The 15,595-nt window shown below is 41.0% G+C and overlaps 2 protein-coding genes across 6 annotated transcripts in view; one reads left to right on the top strand and one right to left on the bottom strand.

Moving 5' to 3' along the window:
- The window catches only part of IMMT (inner membrane protein, mitochondrial), a 39,966-nt gene extending 30,451 nt beyond the window's left edge, over window positions 1-9,515 (top strand). For all 4 annotated transcript variants that reach the window (XM_008585093.1, XM_008585096.1, XM_008585095.1 and 1 more), the window contains exons 11-15: window positions 678-692; window positions 2,396-2,619; window positions 5,930-6,061; window positions 7,040-7,169; window positions 8,539-9,515. In XM_008585093.1, coding sequence (XP_008583315.1) covers window positions 678-692; window positions 2,396-2,619; window positions 5,930-6,061; window positions 7,040-7,169; window positions 8,539-9,152 — 1,115 coding nt within the window. In that variant the 3' untranslated portion in view covers window positions 9,153-9,515. The remainder of the gene's footprint in view (window positions 1-677; window positions 693-2,395; window positions 2,620-5,929; window positions 6,062-7,039; window positions 7,170-8,538) is intronic.
- A 4,375-nt stretch (window positions 9,516-13,890) lies between these two features.
- PTCD3 (pentatricopeptide repeat domain 3) overlaps window positions 13,891-15,595 on the bottom strand; it is a 37,020-nt gene continuing 35,315 nt past the window's right edge. The window contains exons 23-24 of one of the 2 annotated variants that reach the window (XM_008585091.1): window positions 14,857-15,015; window positions 13,891-14,504 (exon numbers count right to left, since the gene is read on the bottom strand). In XM_008585091.1, coding sequence (XP_008583313.1) covers window positions 14,408-14,504; window positions 14,857-15,015 — 256 coding nt within the window. In that variant the 3' untranslated portion in view covers window positions 13,891-14,407. Of the gene's footprint in view, window positions 14,505-14,856; window positions 15,016-15,595 lie in introns of those variants that run through there. The other variant, XM_008585092.1, reaches the window with a different exon arrangement.

Genomic DNA, 15,595 nt, shown 5'->3' with positions numbered 1-15,595 from the left:
GGTACTGAGAACAGAGATTCAGGACTATGGTTAGTTAAATACGAACTAGTGCAGATGGAAGGGATAAAAGAATATTGAGTTTATGAGAAAACTAATTTGATTGCTTTGGTGAAATAGAGAAAAGTTCCTTAAAACCAAACCTACTTTTTTTTTTTAAAAAGATGACCGGTAAGGGGATCTTAACCCTTGACTTGGTGTTGTCAGCACCACGCTCAGCCAGTGAGCAAACCGGCCATCCCTATATGGGATCCGAACCCGTGGCCTTGGTGTTATCAGCACCACACTCTCCCGAGTGAGCCACAGGCCGGCCCAAACCAAACCTACTTTTAATATCAATGATTCTGTTTTCTAAAGTGTTAGAATTAACCTTGATTTATATATATATTTTAAATTAATTAATTAATTTTTGGCAGCTGGCTGGTACAGGGTTGTGAACCTTGGTTTTATCAGCACTATGCTCTCCCAAGTGAGCTAACCAGCCAGCCTGATTTATATTCTTTTATAATCCCTTTAAATTTTAGGAAATAATCTCTTATTTTGCTTTCCAATATTAAAATATGCTTTTCCTGGTGCTGATTTCTGGTTCCTTCTTGTTTCCTTTTTCAGTGTTCCTATTTAATGATCAATAACTGATGTATGTACAGTTTTTTTCAAAGTGTTCTTCTTTTCCTTTGTAGGTATTTCTGACCTAGGTGAGTAATTATGTGTATTTTCTGTGTAAAGGCTTTTGTTTTGAGTCTTAAAAGACATCTTTTTGTTAAGCCATTCTTATGCTAAGCCATCTAAATAATATAAAGTAGAATTATGTCACGTGTGATAAATCTGAATTGGATATTTTTGACATCCATGTGCTCTCAGGAGCAAAAATGTTTCGTCAAGTGATTGGAAACCTATAGATATGAGGTGTGTGTGTGGTGGGGGTGTGGTTAAATACTTATTTTGGAGAATTTCAAACACGTAAAAACTAGGAAGAAAACTATAATGAACTCCCATGGACCCATCACCCGACTTCAGTTATCAACACATGGCCAGTTTTGTCTCATCTATTCCCACCCTTCCCTAGCTTATGTAGATAAGTGGTAAATAACATGTCCTTTCACTTGTCAGTACTTGCCGTGTATTTTTAAAAACATTATCACACCTAAAACTTAATTCCTTACTGTTATGAAATGTCCATTCAGTGTTCGGATATCACCAATTGTTTCATAGAATAAGTTTTTACAGTTGTTTTATTCAAATCAATATCCAAAGAAGTTCCACATGTTGAATTTGGTCAATAAATCTATGCCCTCTTTTTTTTTTTTTTTGCTTTTCAATTGATTTATTGAGGAATTTAGTCATTTATTATACAGAATTCCCAACATTCTGTATTTTGCTTTTGGAGCCATAATTCTTATTGGAACACTTTTGGAGTATTAGAGTTAAACATGCAACAAAAAATTCACGAGTTTAAGTATGAATGAGAGTCTTTGCGTATGAGTATTTTAAAAAACTCTAAAGTGATTCTGATGGACAGCTCTGGTCACAGATTACTATCCTAGATCATATGTGTTTTAGAAAAGGAACAAAAACTCTTATTAGGGAAAAGTCTAAGAGAATTTGAATTTGATTTCAGTTTTAGCAGAAAAGAATCTTTAATCATGCCTGTTATAATTAATCGTAATACATGAAAGAATATAGAACTAATTATATATATAAGCTTTGTCTGTAGAGGCAAAATTACAGTAAATTAAAAAGCCAAATTACAGTTAGTTCAGATTAGAAGTAATCATTTGGGTTCCTGGAAAAGAACTCATTATACAATGATTGAGGCCTACATGAATTACTTTGCTTGGGACGGAAGACACCTAAATTGTTGGACATTAGCTATCAATTTCTTTTTTTTTTTTTTAAAAGATGACCGGTAAGGGGATCTTAACCCTTGACTTGGTGTTGTCAGCAGCCCGCTCAGCCAGTGAGCGAACCGGCCATCCCTATATGGGATCCGAACCCGTGGCCTTGGTGTTATCAGCACCGCACTCTACCGAGTGAGCCATGGGCCGGCCCTAGCTATCAATTTCTTTTTTTTTTTTTAAAAGATGACCGGTAAGGGGATCTTAACCCTTGACTTGGTGTTGTCAGCAGCCCGCTCAGCCAGTGAGCGAACCGGCCATCCCTATATGGGATCCGAACCCGTGGCCTTGGTGTTATCAGCACCGCACTCTACCGAGTGAGCCATGGGCCGGCCCTAGCTATCAATTTCTGATTGAACTGGAAAATCTAAATCTCTTTTCATGTTAGCTACTTATTGCTTTTCTTTATGGCTGTTAAATTACAATCAATTGAAGCAAATTACTTTGTAGTGATATATAATTTTGGTGAAATTACTAACTTTATAGTGTGGTTTTCTTTTCAGCTGACAAGCTCTCTACTGATGATCTGAATTCCCTGATTGCTCATGCACATCGTCGCATTGATCAACTAAACAGAGAGCTAGCAGAACAGAAAGCCACAGAGAAGCAGCACATCGCATCAGCCTTGGAAAAACAAAAGCTGGAAGAAAAGCGGGCATTTGACTCTGCGGTGGCAAAAGCATTAGAACATCACAGAAGTGAAATACAGGCTGAACAGGACAGAAAGGTAGAAGAAATGAGAATCATTGCCTAACATTTAAAGTGAATCTAACTTGATTGTCTACTTCTCCAGTTAATACTGGCTTTAAAATACTAGATGTAAGTAATGCCAGCCCACTCTTAGAATGGAGCTTAGGCCTTTGTTCTCCGTGTCAGAACTTCTAGGGAAGGATTGATCTAGCAGAGTTCCTTTATGTTGAGCAGCTGTAGAAGTGTAAGAAAGTAATAAAAGATACTGATATGTAGGATTATCTAACTCATCTTTCCTAGTGGAACCTCTGTTCCCCAAAGCAGTACTGAAACAATCTCTGTTAGATTCTGAGTATATTTTTCTCGCCAGTGTTGTTAAGTGGTTGGTGGTTAAAAATGGATGAAATAGCTCCTTTAGCCCTCTGTCTGGGACATCATGTATTAAATAGGTGTCCACGGGCCAATTTGGGAGCCTGACTACTCATCCCACCATTGTGTCTTCTCAGGAGTGCAGATGACCACTCCCTTCTCCTTGAAGCTCTTTCTTCCCTAGGCCGCCAGACACCATGATCTTCTGGCTTTTCTCCTACCTTGCCAGCTTCTCCTTGGCCTCCTCTGCTCAGCCTCTTAAATAGTGGCACACCTAGCATTGGTTCTGAATCCTTTTCCCCGTCTCCAAGTGCTCTTATCTAGTTTGGCTTTGAAGTTTAAATACCATCTATACCTGATTAATTTATATCTGTAGCTCTGACCTCTGCCTTGGCTTTAGGTTCCTATCCAGCAGCCTGTTTGATATCTCTAGCTGGATTTTGGATAGTCCTTCCAAGCTCAGCATGTTCAAACCAGATTTTTTGATTCTATCCAACCTGTCCCAGGCCCTCAGATTATTTCTCTCTAAGTAAACTACTGTCTACCTAGTTGTTCAAGCCAGAAACATGCTTGGTTGTTCCTCCATCAAGTCTTGCATCCAGTCCACAAACAGGTCCTACCAGTTCTGCATCCAAAATAAATCCCAAATCTGTCCACTTTTCCCTTTCTCGATTGCCAACACCTTGATCCAAGCTATCATCTAATTGGTTTCTGTTTTCATATCCTTCTTTCTATGTCTGTTTGCACAGGCAAGTGGTCCTTATAAAATGTAGTCTACTCGTTCTGGCCAGCCACCCCCCCCAAAAAAAAAAAAAAGTCTAATCAGACACTACACTGCTAACAATCCTCCATTAACTACTCATTTGATTTAATATAAAGTGCAGGGTTTTTTGTTTGTTTTGGGGGGTTTATTTTGGTGGCTGGCTGGTATGGGGATCTGAACCCTTGACCCTTGGTGTTATTGACACTGTACTCTAAACAACTGAGCAAACTGGCCAGCCTCAAATTCTTTTTTTTTTTTTTTTCCTTTTTGTCTTTTTTTACTGACCGGCAATAGCATCGCAACCCTCGGTATCGCGTCCGCACCGCGCTCAGCCAGTGAGCGGGAACCGGTCTCTACATGGGATCCGAACCCTCAGCGGGAGCGCTGCTGCACTCCCAAGCAGCGCACTCTCCAGTGCGCCACTGGGCCGGCCCTTTTTTTTTTTCCTTTTTTAAAAGTCATTTAGTTTTTTTTTTTTTTTTTTTTTTGGTCCTTTTTGTGACTGGCCGTACCGTGCTCAGCCATTGAGCGCACTGGCCATCCCTATATAGGATCCGAACCCGCGGTTGGGAGCGCTACTGCGCTCCCAGTGCTGCATTCTCCCGAGTGCGCCATGGGCTCGACCCTAGCCTCAAATTCTTAACAAGTACCAAAAAGGCCACTTGATCTGATATCTTCTTGCTGTGAGCCAGGCTCCTCTTCATTTCACTGATGCAGACACCCTGGTATTTTTTCTGTGCCCTGACTACCTCTATCACCCTGGGACCTTTTGTGCTTACTATGCCTAGTACATTATTCTAGCTCTTCTCAAATCCTAAGCACTAAGGTCTAAGCTTAGGTGTCACCTTCTCAGCAACTCCTTTCCTATCCCTTCAGTCTAGCATTTAGCCCCTTTATAACTTTCTGTCATATTGCTCTATTTTAAATGTAAGGGGGAGGAAGGAGGTTGAAGAGGAGTTGATACTTTACAACATGTCTTCACCTGCTTTAATTCATACTTAGCAACAAGTATCACAATCTGAGATGTCCTTTTTGTTTACTTGTTTACTCTGCTCTCTTCATTGAAATGTACTCTGTGTGACAGCAAGAAGTTTTTCTGCCCTGAGCACTGTTGCATTCAAGCATATGGTAGGTACTGCCTGCCACAGGGCTGGCATTTCATAAGTATACATTAACTGATTGGATTCATCAATTCATTATATTGTTTACGAGAAAAAATAAGTTATGAATTCTAGGTAATCAGTGTTAAGTGATTTGTAATATGATCCACAGCTAATTGTTAGGCAAGACATGATAGGCTTTTCATATTTTTGTTTTGATTTGATTCATGTTGAATCTAAATTCATGTTTTAAAAAAACAGTTTTCGGGCCGGCCCAGTGGCGCACTCGGTAGAGTGCAGCGCTTGGGAGTGCGGCGGCGCTCCCGCCGAGGCTTCGGATCCCATATAGAGACCGGTCCGCTCACTGGTTGAGTGCGGTGCGGGCGTGACACCGAGGGTTGCGATCCTGTTACCGGTCACGAAAAAAGACAAAAAGGGGAAAAAAAAAAACCAAAAAAACAGTTTTCTGGGCTGGCCCGTGGGTCACTTGGGTGAGCATGGTGCTGACAACACCAAGTCAAGGGTTAAGATCCCCTTACTGGTTATCTTTAAAAAAAAAAAAGCAGTTTTCTTTGTTTAGAAGAAATTATATTTAATAACTGTCAAATACTTATAAATTTTCTCAGTAATTCTTCAAAGTAGCCATTATCATTCACATGTGAGAAAATGGTGACTTGAAAGATAAATAATTTCCCCCAGGTCATACAGATGGCTGTGGTGAAATTACGTTTGGTCGCAACTCTGTGTGGTTATTTTTCTCTATCTTCTGGAATTAGTTACTTCTTAGGGGAGTGTGTGATTCAAGAAATTAGCAGTGTTTGTTTTATATGGGAAGCGTCCTGGCGATCTGGAGGAAACACAAGTTTTAGGGCCAGAGAGACCCCTATTTGAAATCTGATTTCTGCTGTGGCTCTGTGATTTTGAATTGCCTTCCAGCGTTCAGCTTTCTGATTCACGTACGAAATGGAAGTAAAGGATGCTTATACATGCTTGGCACATTGTAGGGGTTCTGGACATGGAAGCTGCTGCTATCATTGTTAGTACTAGTCTTTCTCTTTTCCTAAAAGTATATGTGGGGAGTTGGGAACTAACCATTACTTTGTTTGGTTTCACAGGTAGAGGAAGTCAGAGATGCCATGGAGAATGAAATGAGGACTCAGCTTCGCCGACAGGCAGCCGCTCACACTGATCACTTACGAGATGTTCTTAGGGTACAAGAACAGGAGCTGAAGTATGAATTTGAGAAGGTGAGGAGCTGTTACACAGCATCAACTCCCCTTCAACCTCTCTGCCTCTTACATTATTAACAGGCTCTCCTTTCCTTTTTTTTTTTTTTTAATTATGTTATTTGAATTATATCTCCTTTCTTTTTAATGTACTCTGAAGATGCTGAAGAATGGGGAAATATTTCTAGTGTTACCTAGCCTTGGAGTGAAATGTCTCCTTTTTACATAATGGTATATCTGTGTGTTCTTGATCGGATGTGTTTTATGTATGTGTCCTAGTCATTTGGAGTCTTCAAAGCTTTAAGTAGGGTTGGTAAAGGGGTTTCAGGAATGCAGGCAATAATACTTGACACACGTATCTCCTACTTTATCTCCACAAAGTCCTGTAGATTATATGGTAGTGCTCTGATTTTATAGCTCTGGAAACTTACCAGAGGTAAGTTTGGAAATAGAAAATCATCAGGATACCTTTAATTATAATTAGTTTCCACTCAGCAAATCATTAACAATAATGTTAATTGATTATCTTGTCTTGCAAGAAGAGAATGTGGTTTTCTAAGTAAGAAAATCTTCTAGAAAATTGAAATTTATGCCACTATGGAAAGGTATTTTATTTTAAATTCTATTTGATGGATATTTTTCTGAGAAAACGAATATGTAAGTTCTTAAATAGAAGATACCAAATATAATTTAATTGTTATGTTTGGGTTGCAATACAGTTAGTTTACTTTCTAAAGTTGACAGTTTGTTTCTGACTTTAACAGCCTTCTCTCTTCTGGTCTGCATCCTCTAATAATAGGTTTATCAGTAAGTTAGTGGAGAATTATATATCTAATACAAGACAGGGTATTTTTGAAACCTTACACGTAATGCTGGAGTTTCATGACAACTGTTTTAAGATTTTAAAGGCCATCTTTGCTTGAGCAGTTGCTGGAAGACTAGCATCCAATGAAGTGACATGCATCACTTTTTCTGTACACTATTTGTGTTTTATTTCAGAATCTATCTGAGAAACTGTCTGAACAAGAATTACAGTTTCGTCGTCTCAGTCAAGAGCAAGTTGACAACTTTACTCTGGATATAAACACTGCCTATGCCAGACTGAGAGGAATCGAACAGGCTGTTCAGAGTGAGCGTAATATATGTTATTTTATAGATGCAACTATATGTTATTTTATTCAATGCAACTTCCTAGGATAATTTCTTGTTACAAGGATAGTGAGGTACCTGCATTGGTGTCAGGGTGTGAAGATGCTAAGGTTACTCTACTAAATTTCATTTGTTTCTTGGAAAATTAGCCCCAGATTTGATAAGTTTTGAACAGTGTTGTGAGAGGAAATTTAAATAAAAGGATCTAAAGGGCTGACTAATTAGCTCAGTTGGTTAGAGAGTGATTTATAACACCAAGGTCAAGGGTTCGGATCCCCATACTGGCGAGTCGCCAAAAAAAATAGATAAAATAAAAATTTAAATAGCTTGAAGTTTCACTCATTATATGACAAACAGGAGATTACCATTTACAAGGCAGTTTACCCAACACACTTTGGTTATATCTTTGTATCCTGTGTGGAGATAAGGTCAGCATGGCCCCATGCTTGCCGTCCATGGACTCTGGAAAATTATCTGGAGGGGGTGTTTTATTGAATGACTGAATTCACCCACCAAATGGACAGTAGTGATGCTGAGGCCTCTCTGTGTGCCACATTGAAAGAGAACTGCCCTGACAGTGGAGGTGTTGATAAAATGGGTTTCTTTAGGATGTTATGGAATCAATTGTGTCATATAATGATAAAAATAACCTCAATTTTCATGGAATTTCAGGATCCAGTAGTTGTTAAGTTCATTTAAAGTCTTCCATTCCTTTGTAGGAAATTTCTGATGGCCTTAGCATAAGTCTTGGCTCAGTTTAAATAACATGTTTCTTTCTCAACTACTAAACATAAAAATATCTGAATTAGATATCATGCAAATATAAATGACTTCGGCATACTATTTGACCATGTATCATCCTGAGTATCACAGAGGGAGGGGAGACTTAATTGTGCTTGTGCACATATGTCCTCCCAGTGTTCTCCTTGACTCTAGTAAAGACAAGTCCTCATCAAATTGTCATGTCTTATTGCCTCCTATGAAGAGGACAGCTAGGAAAGAACAAACCAGAAATAAATGGTGGGGTGTAGTTTAAGAGGCTTGCTCTGGCCTCATCTTCCACATGTGTGAATTTATTTTTTTTTTATTTTTTTTTAAAAGATGACCGGTAAGGGGATCTTAACCCTCGACTTGGTGTTGTCAGCACCACGCTCAGCCAGTGAGCGAACCGGCCATCCCTATATGGGATCCGAACCCGTGGCCTTGGTGTTATCAGCACCGCACTCTACCGAGTGAGCCACAGGCCGGCCCACACATGTGTGAATTTAGCTTATTGAATGTGCATCAGTTCCATGAATGTATGTAGTCAGGTGAGAGAAAAATGTTTTTCTTTGCTTTTTTTCCTTCAGGTCGTGCAGTTGCTGAAGAGGAAGCCAGAAAAGCCCACCAACTCTGGCTTTCGGTGGAGGCATTAAAGTACAGCATGAAGACCTCATCTGCAGATATGCCTACGGTTCCACTGGGTAGTGCAGTTGAAGCCATCAGAGTCAACTGTTCTGATAATGAATTTGCCCAAGCTTTAACCGCAGCTATCCCTCCAGAGTCCCTGACCCGTGGGGTGTACAGTGAAGAGACCCTTAGAGCCCGTTTCTATGCCATCCAAAAACTGGCCCAAAGGGTAGCAATGATTGATGAAACCAGAAATAGCTTGTACCAATACTTTCTCTCCTACTTGCAGTCCCTGCTCCTATTCCCGCCTCAGCAACTGAAGCCACCAGCGGAGCTCTGCCCTGAAGATATAAATACTTTTAAATTACTGTCATATGCCTCCTATTGCATTGAGCATGGTGATCTGGAGCTGGCAGCAAAATTTGTCAATCAGCTGAAAGGGGAGTCCAGACGAGTGGCACAGGACTGGCTGAAGGAAGCCCGAATGACCCTAGAAACTAAACAGATAGTGGAAATCCTGACAGCATACGCCAGCGCCGTAGGAATAGGAACCACTCAAGTGCAGCAAGAGTAAGGTCTAGGAAGAGTTTTGTAAAGTCGTATTTCATGTCAAAGGAAATCAGCAGTGATGTATATGAAGGGTTTGCAACAAGGGTCCCAGAATTGTCTAGGCTAATGAGCAGGTCACAAGTACTGTTCTAAATGTTAACACCTGTTGCATATGTATTCTTTCCACTTGCTATCATGTCAGTGAACTGCAGGAGTGCTTTCTTTGCAACTTGTGTAACATTTTCTGTTTTTCAGGTTTTACTGATGAGGCTTCTGAGCCAATCAAAGTAATGTTTGTGATCCCTACTACTATTGATTTTGCCCTTGGAGCAAACTGAATAAAGCAACAAGATGAGAAAACGGAGTACTTACTACCCCTTTTCAAAAAGTTCAGTTTCTAGTTTGTTTTATGTACGTAAGATTTCCTTGAGAAGCAGTAACAGAACTCATGGCCACACAGAGTTTCCAGGCTATGAATTGGGTCACCAGAAGTCCAAGGCCTGCTTCTTGGCTTTGAGGGTTTTGGTGAATTGATTCCTGCTGGTCAAACTCAAGAGTGATATACAAACCAAAATACCAGTGTATTAATAATTGGGAATATCATTCTAGTGATGTAAAGGCACTAGAAATAGTATGTATCTCAAACTTTTTTGATTGCTTCCCACAGGAAAAAGTTATATTTTATATTGGGACCCAGTACACACACACACACACACCTGTTGCATGCATTTACATGAAACTGTTCTCAAGCCACTGCTTACCCTTTCTGCTTGTGTTGCGCTGTTTTCTATTTTATGGCATTTAAAAAAATATTGGTCTCTACTCACAAATTAATTCAACAGCCCTCAAATGGGTCACAGCTCAGTTCTAAAACTGGTAATGGACCTGGCTTCTTTCTAGTACCTGAACTGTGAATATCTTCACCGAAGTGGGAGTAATGAGCCTGGAATCTTAATGAAAGGACTGAATAATTTTGTGATGTATTTGATCTGGATTGCCATGAAACTTAGAGAATCTTTCTCAGTTTACCTTTCTAAAGATGAGGACAATGCTGTATTGGATAAACACTAACAAATTCCTACCTTTTGATTTTTTTACTCCATGAAGACCACCACCTCCACATAACAATACCTTCATTTTTATTTTCAAAATTAGTTTTTTTGCTGGGGTTTATGTGCTCCCAAAGACGACATTAAGGAGCCACTTTTATCTCAGCAACATATCTGCAAATCATGAAGGGGGTGGGGGAGGGCTCTCGTTTGTTTCTGCAGGTGTATGCCAGCCCACGAATTTGGATAATTACCTTCAGGTCTCTGCTTGGCGTAGACCTTGTCCTTTGACTTGAGGATACAATAATTCATATTTGGCCTGGATAGATATTATTAATATTCCTTATGTTCCCTCCTAAGTGGATTCTTCGTTCAACAAAATCCATCTAGTTTCTCTGATTGGAACACATCCTTTGTGTAATGCCCTTAAACTCCGAAGGTTAGAGGCACTTTGGGCACCCTACCTGGGGGCTTTTAAATTTTTAATAGAAGATAATGGGGCTGTTCTAAATTCAGTCTTCCCCTTTGGAATGGCATGAAATTCTAAAATATGTTAACTTGCGAAGCTAAATTTATATGTCCTATTAGAAATGCTTGTAATTTCTACAAGGGTACTTCAAAAAGCTTGTGGAAAAATAGAATTAAAAGATAACACAAATCTTTCCATGAACTTTTTACTCCTAAGAGATATGTGAAATTTACAGATTATAGATAAATTGTTTCTCTTGGGTCGCTGAAAGAACTTCCTTTGGATCTATCAGAGCTCACAAGAAATAAGCAATACAGAGTGGTTTACTTTAGCTCTGCCAATCAAAATTATGAAGAATTCTGGCTTTCAAGTCTTAAGTAATTCCTTTAACAAACCTCCCCTCTCTCATTGCTTATTGGGAAAGAGAATGATAATGAAAAAGGGACTCTGCTTGCCCAGGCCTTGATTTTCCTTCTAATGCCTAGTAAAACTCAATCTTATTGTGATGTCTCTTGGTAACCATGTGAAAAGGAGGCTGAGCCTTTACCTGAGTTTTCAGCTCTACTTCAAGGAGATGAAATCCAAAGGGCCAAGGTTGGGAGGAAAGTGTATATAGCCCAGGCAGTTAGGGTAGGTCAGCTTCACTTCAGCATATTATCATTTAAACTGCAAGTGATGTCATACCACCACCACATCCCACGTAAAGATCATGTAAAAGCCAAATCATCACTTCTTTCTTCTGTTTTGCTTTCGTGGTCTCAATCTTTTTTTTTTTTTTGGTCTTTTTCCGTGTCCGGCAACGGATCGCAACCCTCAGTGTTGCCCCCGTACCGGACTGGGACCGGCAACGGGATCGCAACCCTCGGTGTTGCCCCCGCGCCTCACTCAGCCAGTGAGCGGGAACCGGTCTGCATGTGGGATCCGAACCCTCGGCGGGAGCGCCGCCGCACTTCCCAAGCGGCGCACTAGCGCAGTGCGCCACCGGGCCGGCCCCTCAATTCAACATTTTAAATAAGATGAAAGGAGAAAAGGTTTGAGTTATAATTCAGATCCAATTGGAACCAGAGTCACTGGCTGAGCGAGGCGCGGGAGCAACGCCGAGGGTTGCAATCCCGTTGCCGGTCCCCGGTCCGGTACGGGGGCAACACTGAGGGTTGCGGTCCGTTGCTGGACACGGAAAAAGACAAAAGACAAAAAAAAAAAAAAAATGTTGAATTGAGTTTCAGGTTGTAAACATAAATTTTTCCTATATAAACATCAGCTAAGAAATGTTTTATTAATACTGTTCTATGAGAGTGGGTCTTAAAAAATGAGGGATTCTACTATATCACCAATAAGGCCCTTGTGTTAATAAATGCCTTCTAGGAATGCAGTACTTGAGTTGTGTGATATGTATAAACAGCAGTGAGGAAGTACAGATGGACGGCAAGACTACTCATGAAAAGTGAGTACAAGAAACATTGTATAAAGGTCAACTTTAGAATTTTATAAAAAAGGAAACCTGTATGCATGGACAGTGGGGTGGGAACCAGTGGAGGTAAAAACACTGGGGTTGGGACTGAAGGGATAGCTGGGACCAAAACCAGAAATTGGAGATATTAACTATGGCATAGAAAAACATTTTATACTGCAGGCTACAGACTATGGTGAAATAAACATTTGCAAATAGAGTATGGAAACTCATCCTATATGCCTTAATTTTTCTCTGGAAAGTTCAAGGCAGTTATTTGCCGGGGGTGGGGTTTTGGAATATCTGTAGCACAAAATTAAACCACATATCACCCACTTTAAAAGTCCACTACAAATTCATGTGCCATTAGTCCAGATGGGTTTCCCCCCATCAACTCTAGTTGCAGAGCAACGTGATTCAGGGTTGGGGTCTGGATGGGAAGAGCTTTATCGCACATGTAAGGGTCATAATGAATACTAAGGCCAACAAGAGACTCGGTGTGATGAACCAGAGATAGGAAGGGGCTGAATTAAGTTTCCAGGCAGCCAGGTTCTTGGAAGTTGTACACCAAGATTAAAGACAAATTTGCCCTCGCTGTCCTTTTGCAAATTTTTTTTTTCCTTTTTGTCTTTTTTTCGTGACCGGTAACGGGATTGCAACCCTCGGTGTCGCGCCTGCACTGTGCTCAACCAGTGAGCGGACCGGTCTCTATATGGGATCCGAACCCTCGGCGGGAGCGCCGCCGCGCTCCCAAGCGCCGCATTCTACCGAGTGTGCCACCGGCCCGGCCCTGCAAACTTGTTTTAATATGAAGCAATACACATGGATGCTTAGATAGCTAGTTATTACACTGTCGTTTTTTCCCCCTCTGTCCCTCAATTAAATGCCTTAAGACCTGACATTCTAGGAGAAAACATGAACCAAATACTTAGGTTTCTAAGGATATATGGCTAGGTCCTGGCTGTCTTACAGAGGATGGTAAATGGAGATGAGAACATACATTAATACCAATACAATATAGAATCCCATACATATCAGGGTGAAGATGAAACTTAGCTTTCTGTTGCTTAGAATACCCGAAACTGGGTAATTTACAAAGAAACTATTTCTTACAGTTTTGGAGGCTAGGAAGTCCAAGGTCAAGGTGGCGCATTTGGTGAGGGCCTTCTTGGTAGAGACTCTCTGCAGAGTCCTGAGGCGAGACTCTGTCCTCTGGCACACGGTGAGAGGGCAAGAGCATGCTAACATCTCTCTTCCTGTTTATAAAGCCATCAGTTCCCCCCGATATTGATCCATGAGTAGATTAATTCATGAAGGCAGAGCCCTCATGATCCAGTCACCTCCCAAAGGCCCCACCTCTCAACATTAGCACATTGGGGATTAAGCTTCAACATGAGATTTGGAGGGACATTCAAACCACAGTACTGCTTGTCTATGGAGAACTTACGGGGTGTCTCAGTAAATGTGGGAACAGGTATGTGCAAACAGCCTGTGGTGGAAGCTCTTGTGAAGGCCAGAATGCTCCTGCAAACCTCAAAAGTTCTTGTTGGCTTCCAGTACCATTTAAAAGTCATAGTGGTAAGAGAATGCCAGAAGTAAAGGTTCTTAACCTACTTGATTACCAGCAATACAAGATCATGTCAAGAACACATTTCACATCCTTCTGTTATCCCTAGCTCTCATTTAGACCACTAAAGGTGCCTACATATAGATAAAAATAGAGGGAAAGATGAAACGCTTTTGGGTGTTCTAGCTGGAAGACTCTGGCACAGGCTGTATTAAAATAACAAATGCATACACATATACATTTTTATTTAGTCTTCATTTTAACAGTTGTGCAGCCTAAACTGCCATTAATCCTGTCTAATCAACTCTAATATGCCTATTTTCACATCTAAATATCCCTGAAATTGGGACACTATTGACCTCACAGCAATTGTAACTGCATGAAAACCTCCTTCAGACACTGTTTCTAAGATGAAGGAAGACCAGCATCATAGTGGCACATCAGGCCAACAAAGTCTGAAGTCCAGCAGCAGGGAGAGGACAACTGTCCGCTAACAATGGCAGCATGACGTCAGCCCACCTGCAGGTGTGCAGGGCTTATCCCAACGCCCAGAGACACAGACCCACAAGGTGTGTCTTAAGAAATGAAAATGGTGCTGCTGTTTAAAAATGATGTGTTAACAGACGGTTTAACAAGTAGCTAATTAGCTTAATCTAAGTAAGCCAGCACTTTATTAACATCTCAGCTCTAAAATGTGATTCCTATAGCCATAGGTAGGCCATCACTGCTCTGGAATCTCCCATTTTCATTCGCCTTCATCAGTGTCACTGCTGCTGCTGCTGTCAATGTCGCTGTCACTATCACTGTCGCTGGTCAATGCAGTTAGGTTGCCCAGGGCTTCCCTGTAAGGAAAAGAAACTGGAGGGTTACACTGTGATTCAGTCAGAGGCTGGGATCATTGGTATCTCTGACACTCACCTATAATCTATCAGTTTTGAAATCAGAAAAACAAACAGCAGCTGCCTAAACTGGATTAAGAACAAAGGAAAAGGTTCTAACCGCCAAATCTATAGGATTCCCTGACTTGTATAACAAGTGATATAGTCATTAAATTACTACATCCTGACTTTTTGTAATAGGAAAGAATGAAATACAAGGGATAGAAAGCTACAAATATCTGAATGGACAGATGAACAGATGGCCTGCACCATTTTATAAACTTCACTTCATGGGGAAGACACAGGACCCACTTACTTTTGTTCTTGGTTGATGGCAAAGTCAGTCATTACTCTCTGGGTGAGGCCCTCACAAACAGGTAAGCTGAAGGCACTGGCCAGCTTCACCACCTCAATGGCCAGGGAGGGACTGCTGGACATGGCTGCACTGTCCATAAACTCATTCAGCAACTCACCTCTATAAAACAAAAGCAAAATGTGAACATTCCCTAACTAAACTTTTTTTTTTTTTTCCTTTTTGTCTTTTTTTTACTGACCGGTAACGGGATCGCAACCCTTGGTGTCACGCCCGTACCAGGGACTGGCAATGGGATCGCAACCCTCGGTGTTGTGTCCACGCTGCGCTCAGCCAGTGAGCGGGAACCGGTCTCCACATGGGATCCGAACCCTTGGCGGGAGCGCCGCCGCGCTCCCAAGCAGCACACTCTCCAGTGTGCCACCGGGCCGGCCCCTAACCAAACTTCTTAACCCCTCCAGTCAAAGATTTACAAGCAAAATCCAGCATAAATTCAGTAATAAAATCCTCAACTGTAGTTTTAGAGGAAAACTTCCATGAAGTCTAACTTTAAATAGCCAAAGAGATAACGAACATTCATTCACCATGCCTTCACTGAGGGTCTACTCAAAAAACAGTGCTTGGCTCAGGATACCTCAGATGGTGGGGGAGGTTGACAGCCTGCCTAACAGAAAAGTGTCCAAATGTGGTAGATGAGGTATTTGAAGAAATTCCAATTACCCACAGGAAGAGTCAAGCCCAT

Source organism: Galeopterus variegatus, unplaced genomic scaffold, assembly GCF_000696425.1.
Source record: "Galeopterus variegatus unplaced genomic scaffold, G_variegatus-3.0.2 Scaffold3452, whole genome shotgun sequence".
NCBI lineage: Eukaryota > Metazoa > Chordata > Mammalia > Dermoptera > Cynocephalidae > Galeopterus > Galeopterus variegatus.
Note: the sequence above shows the minus strand (reverse complement) of the source record. Positions and strands in the feature narration are given on the sequence as shown.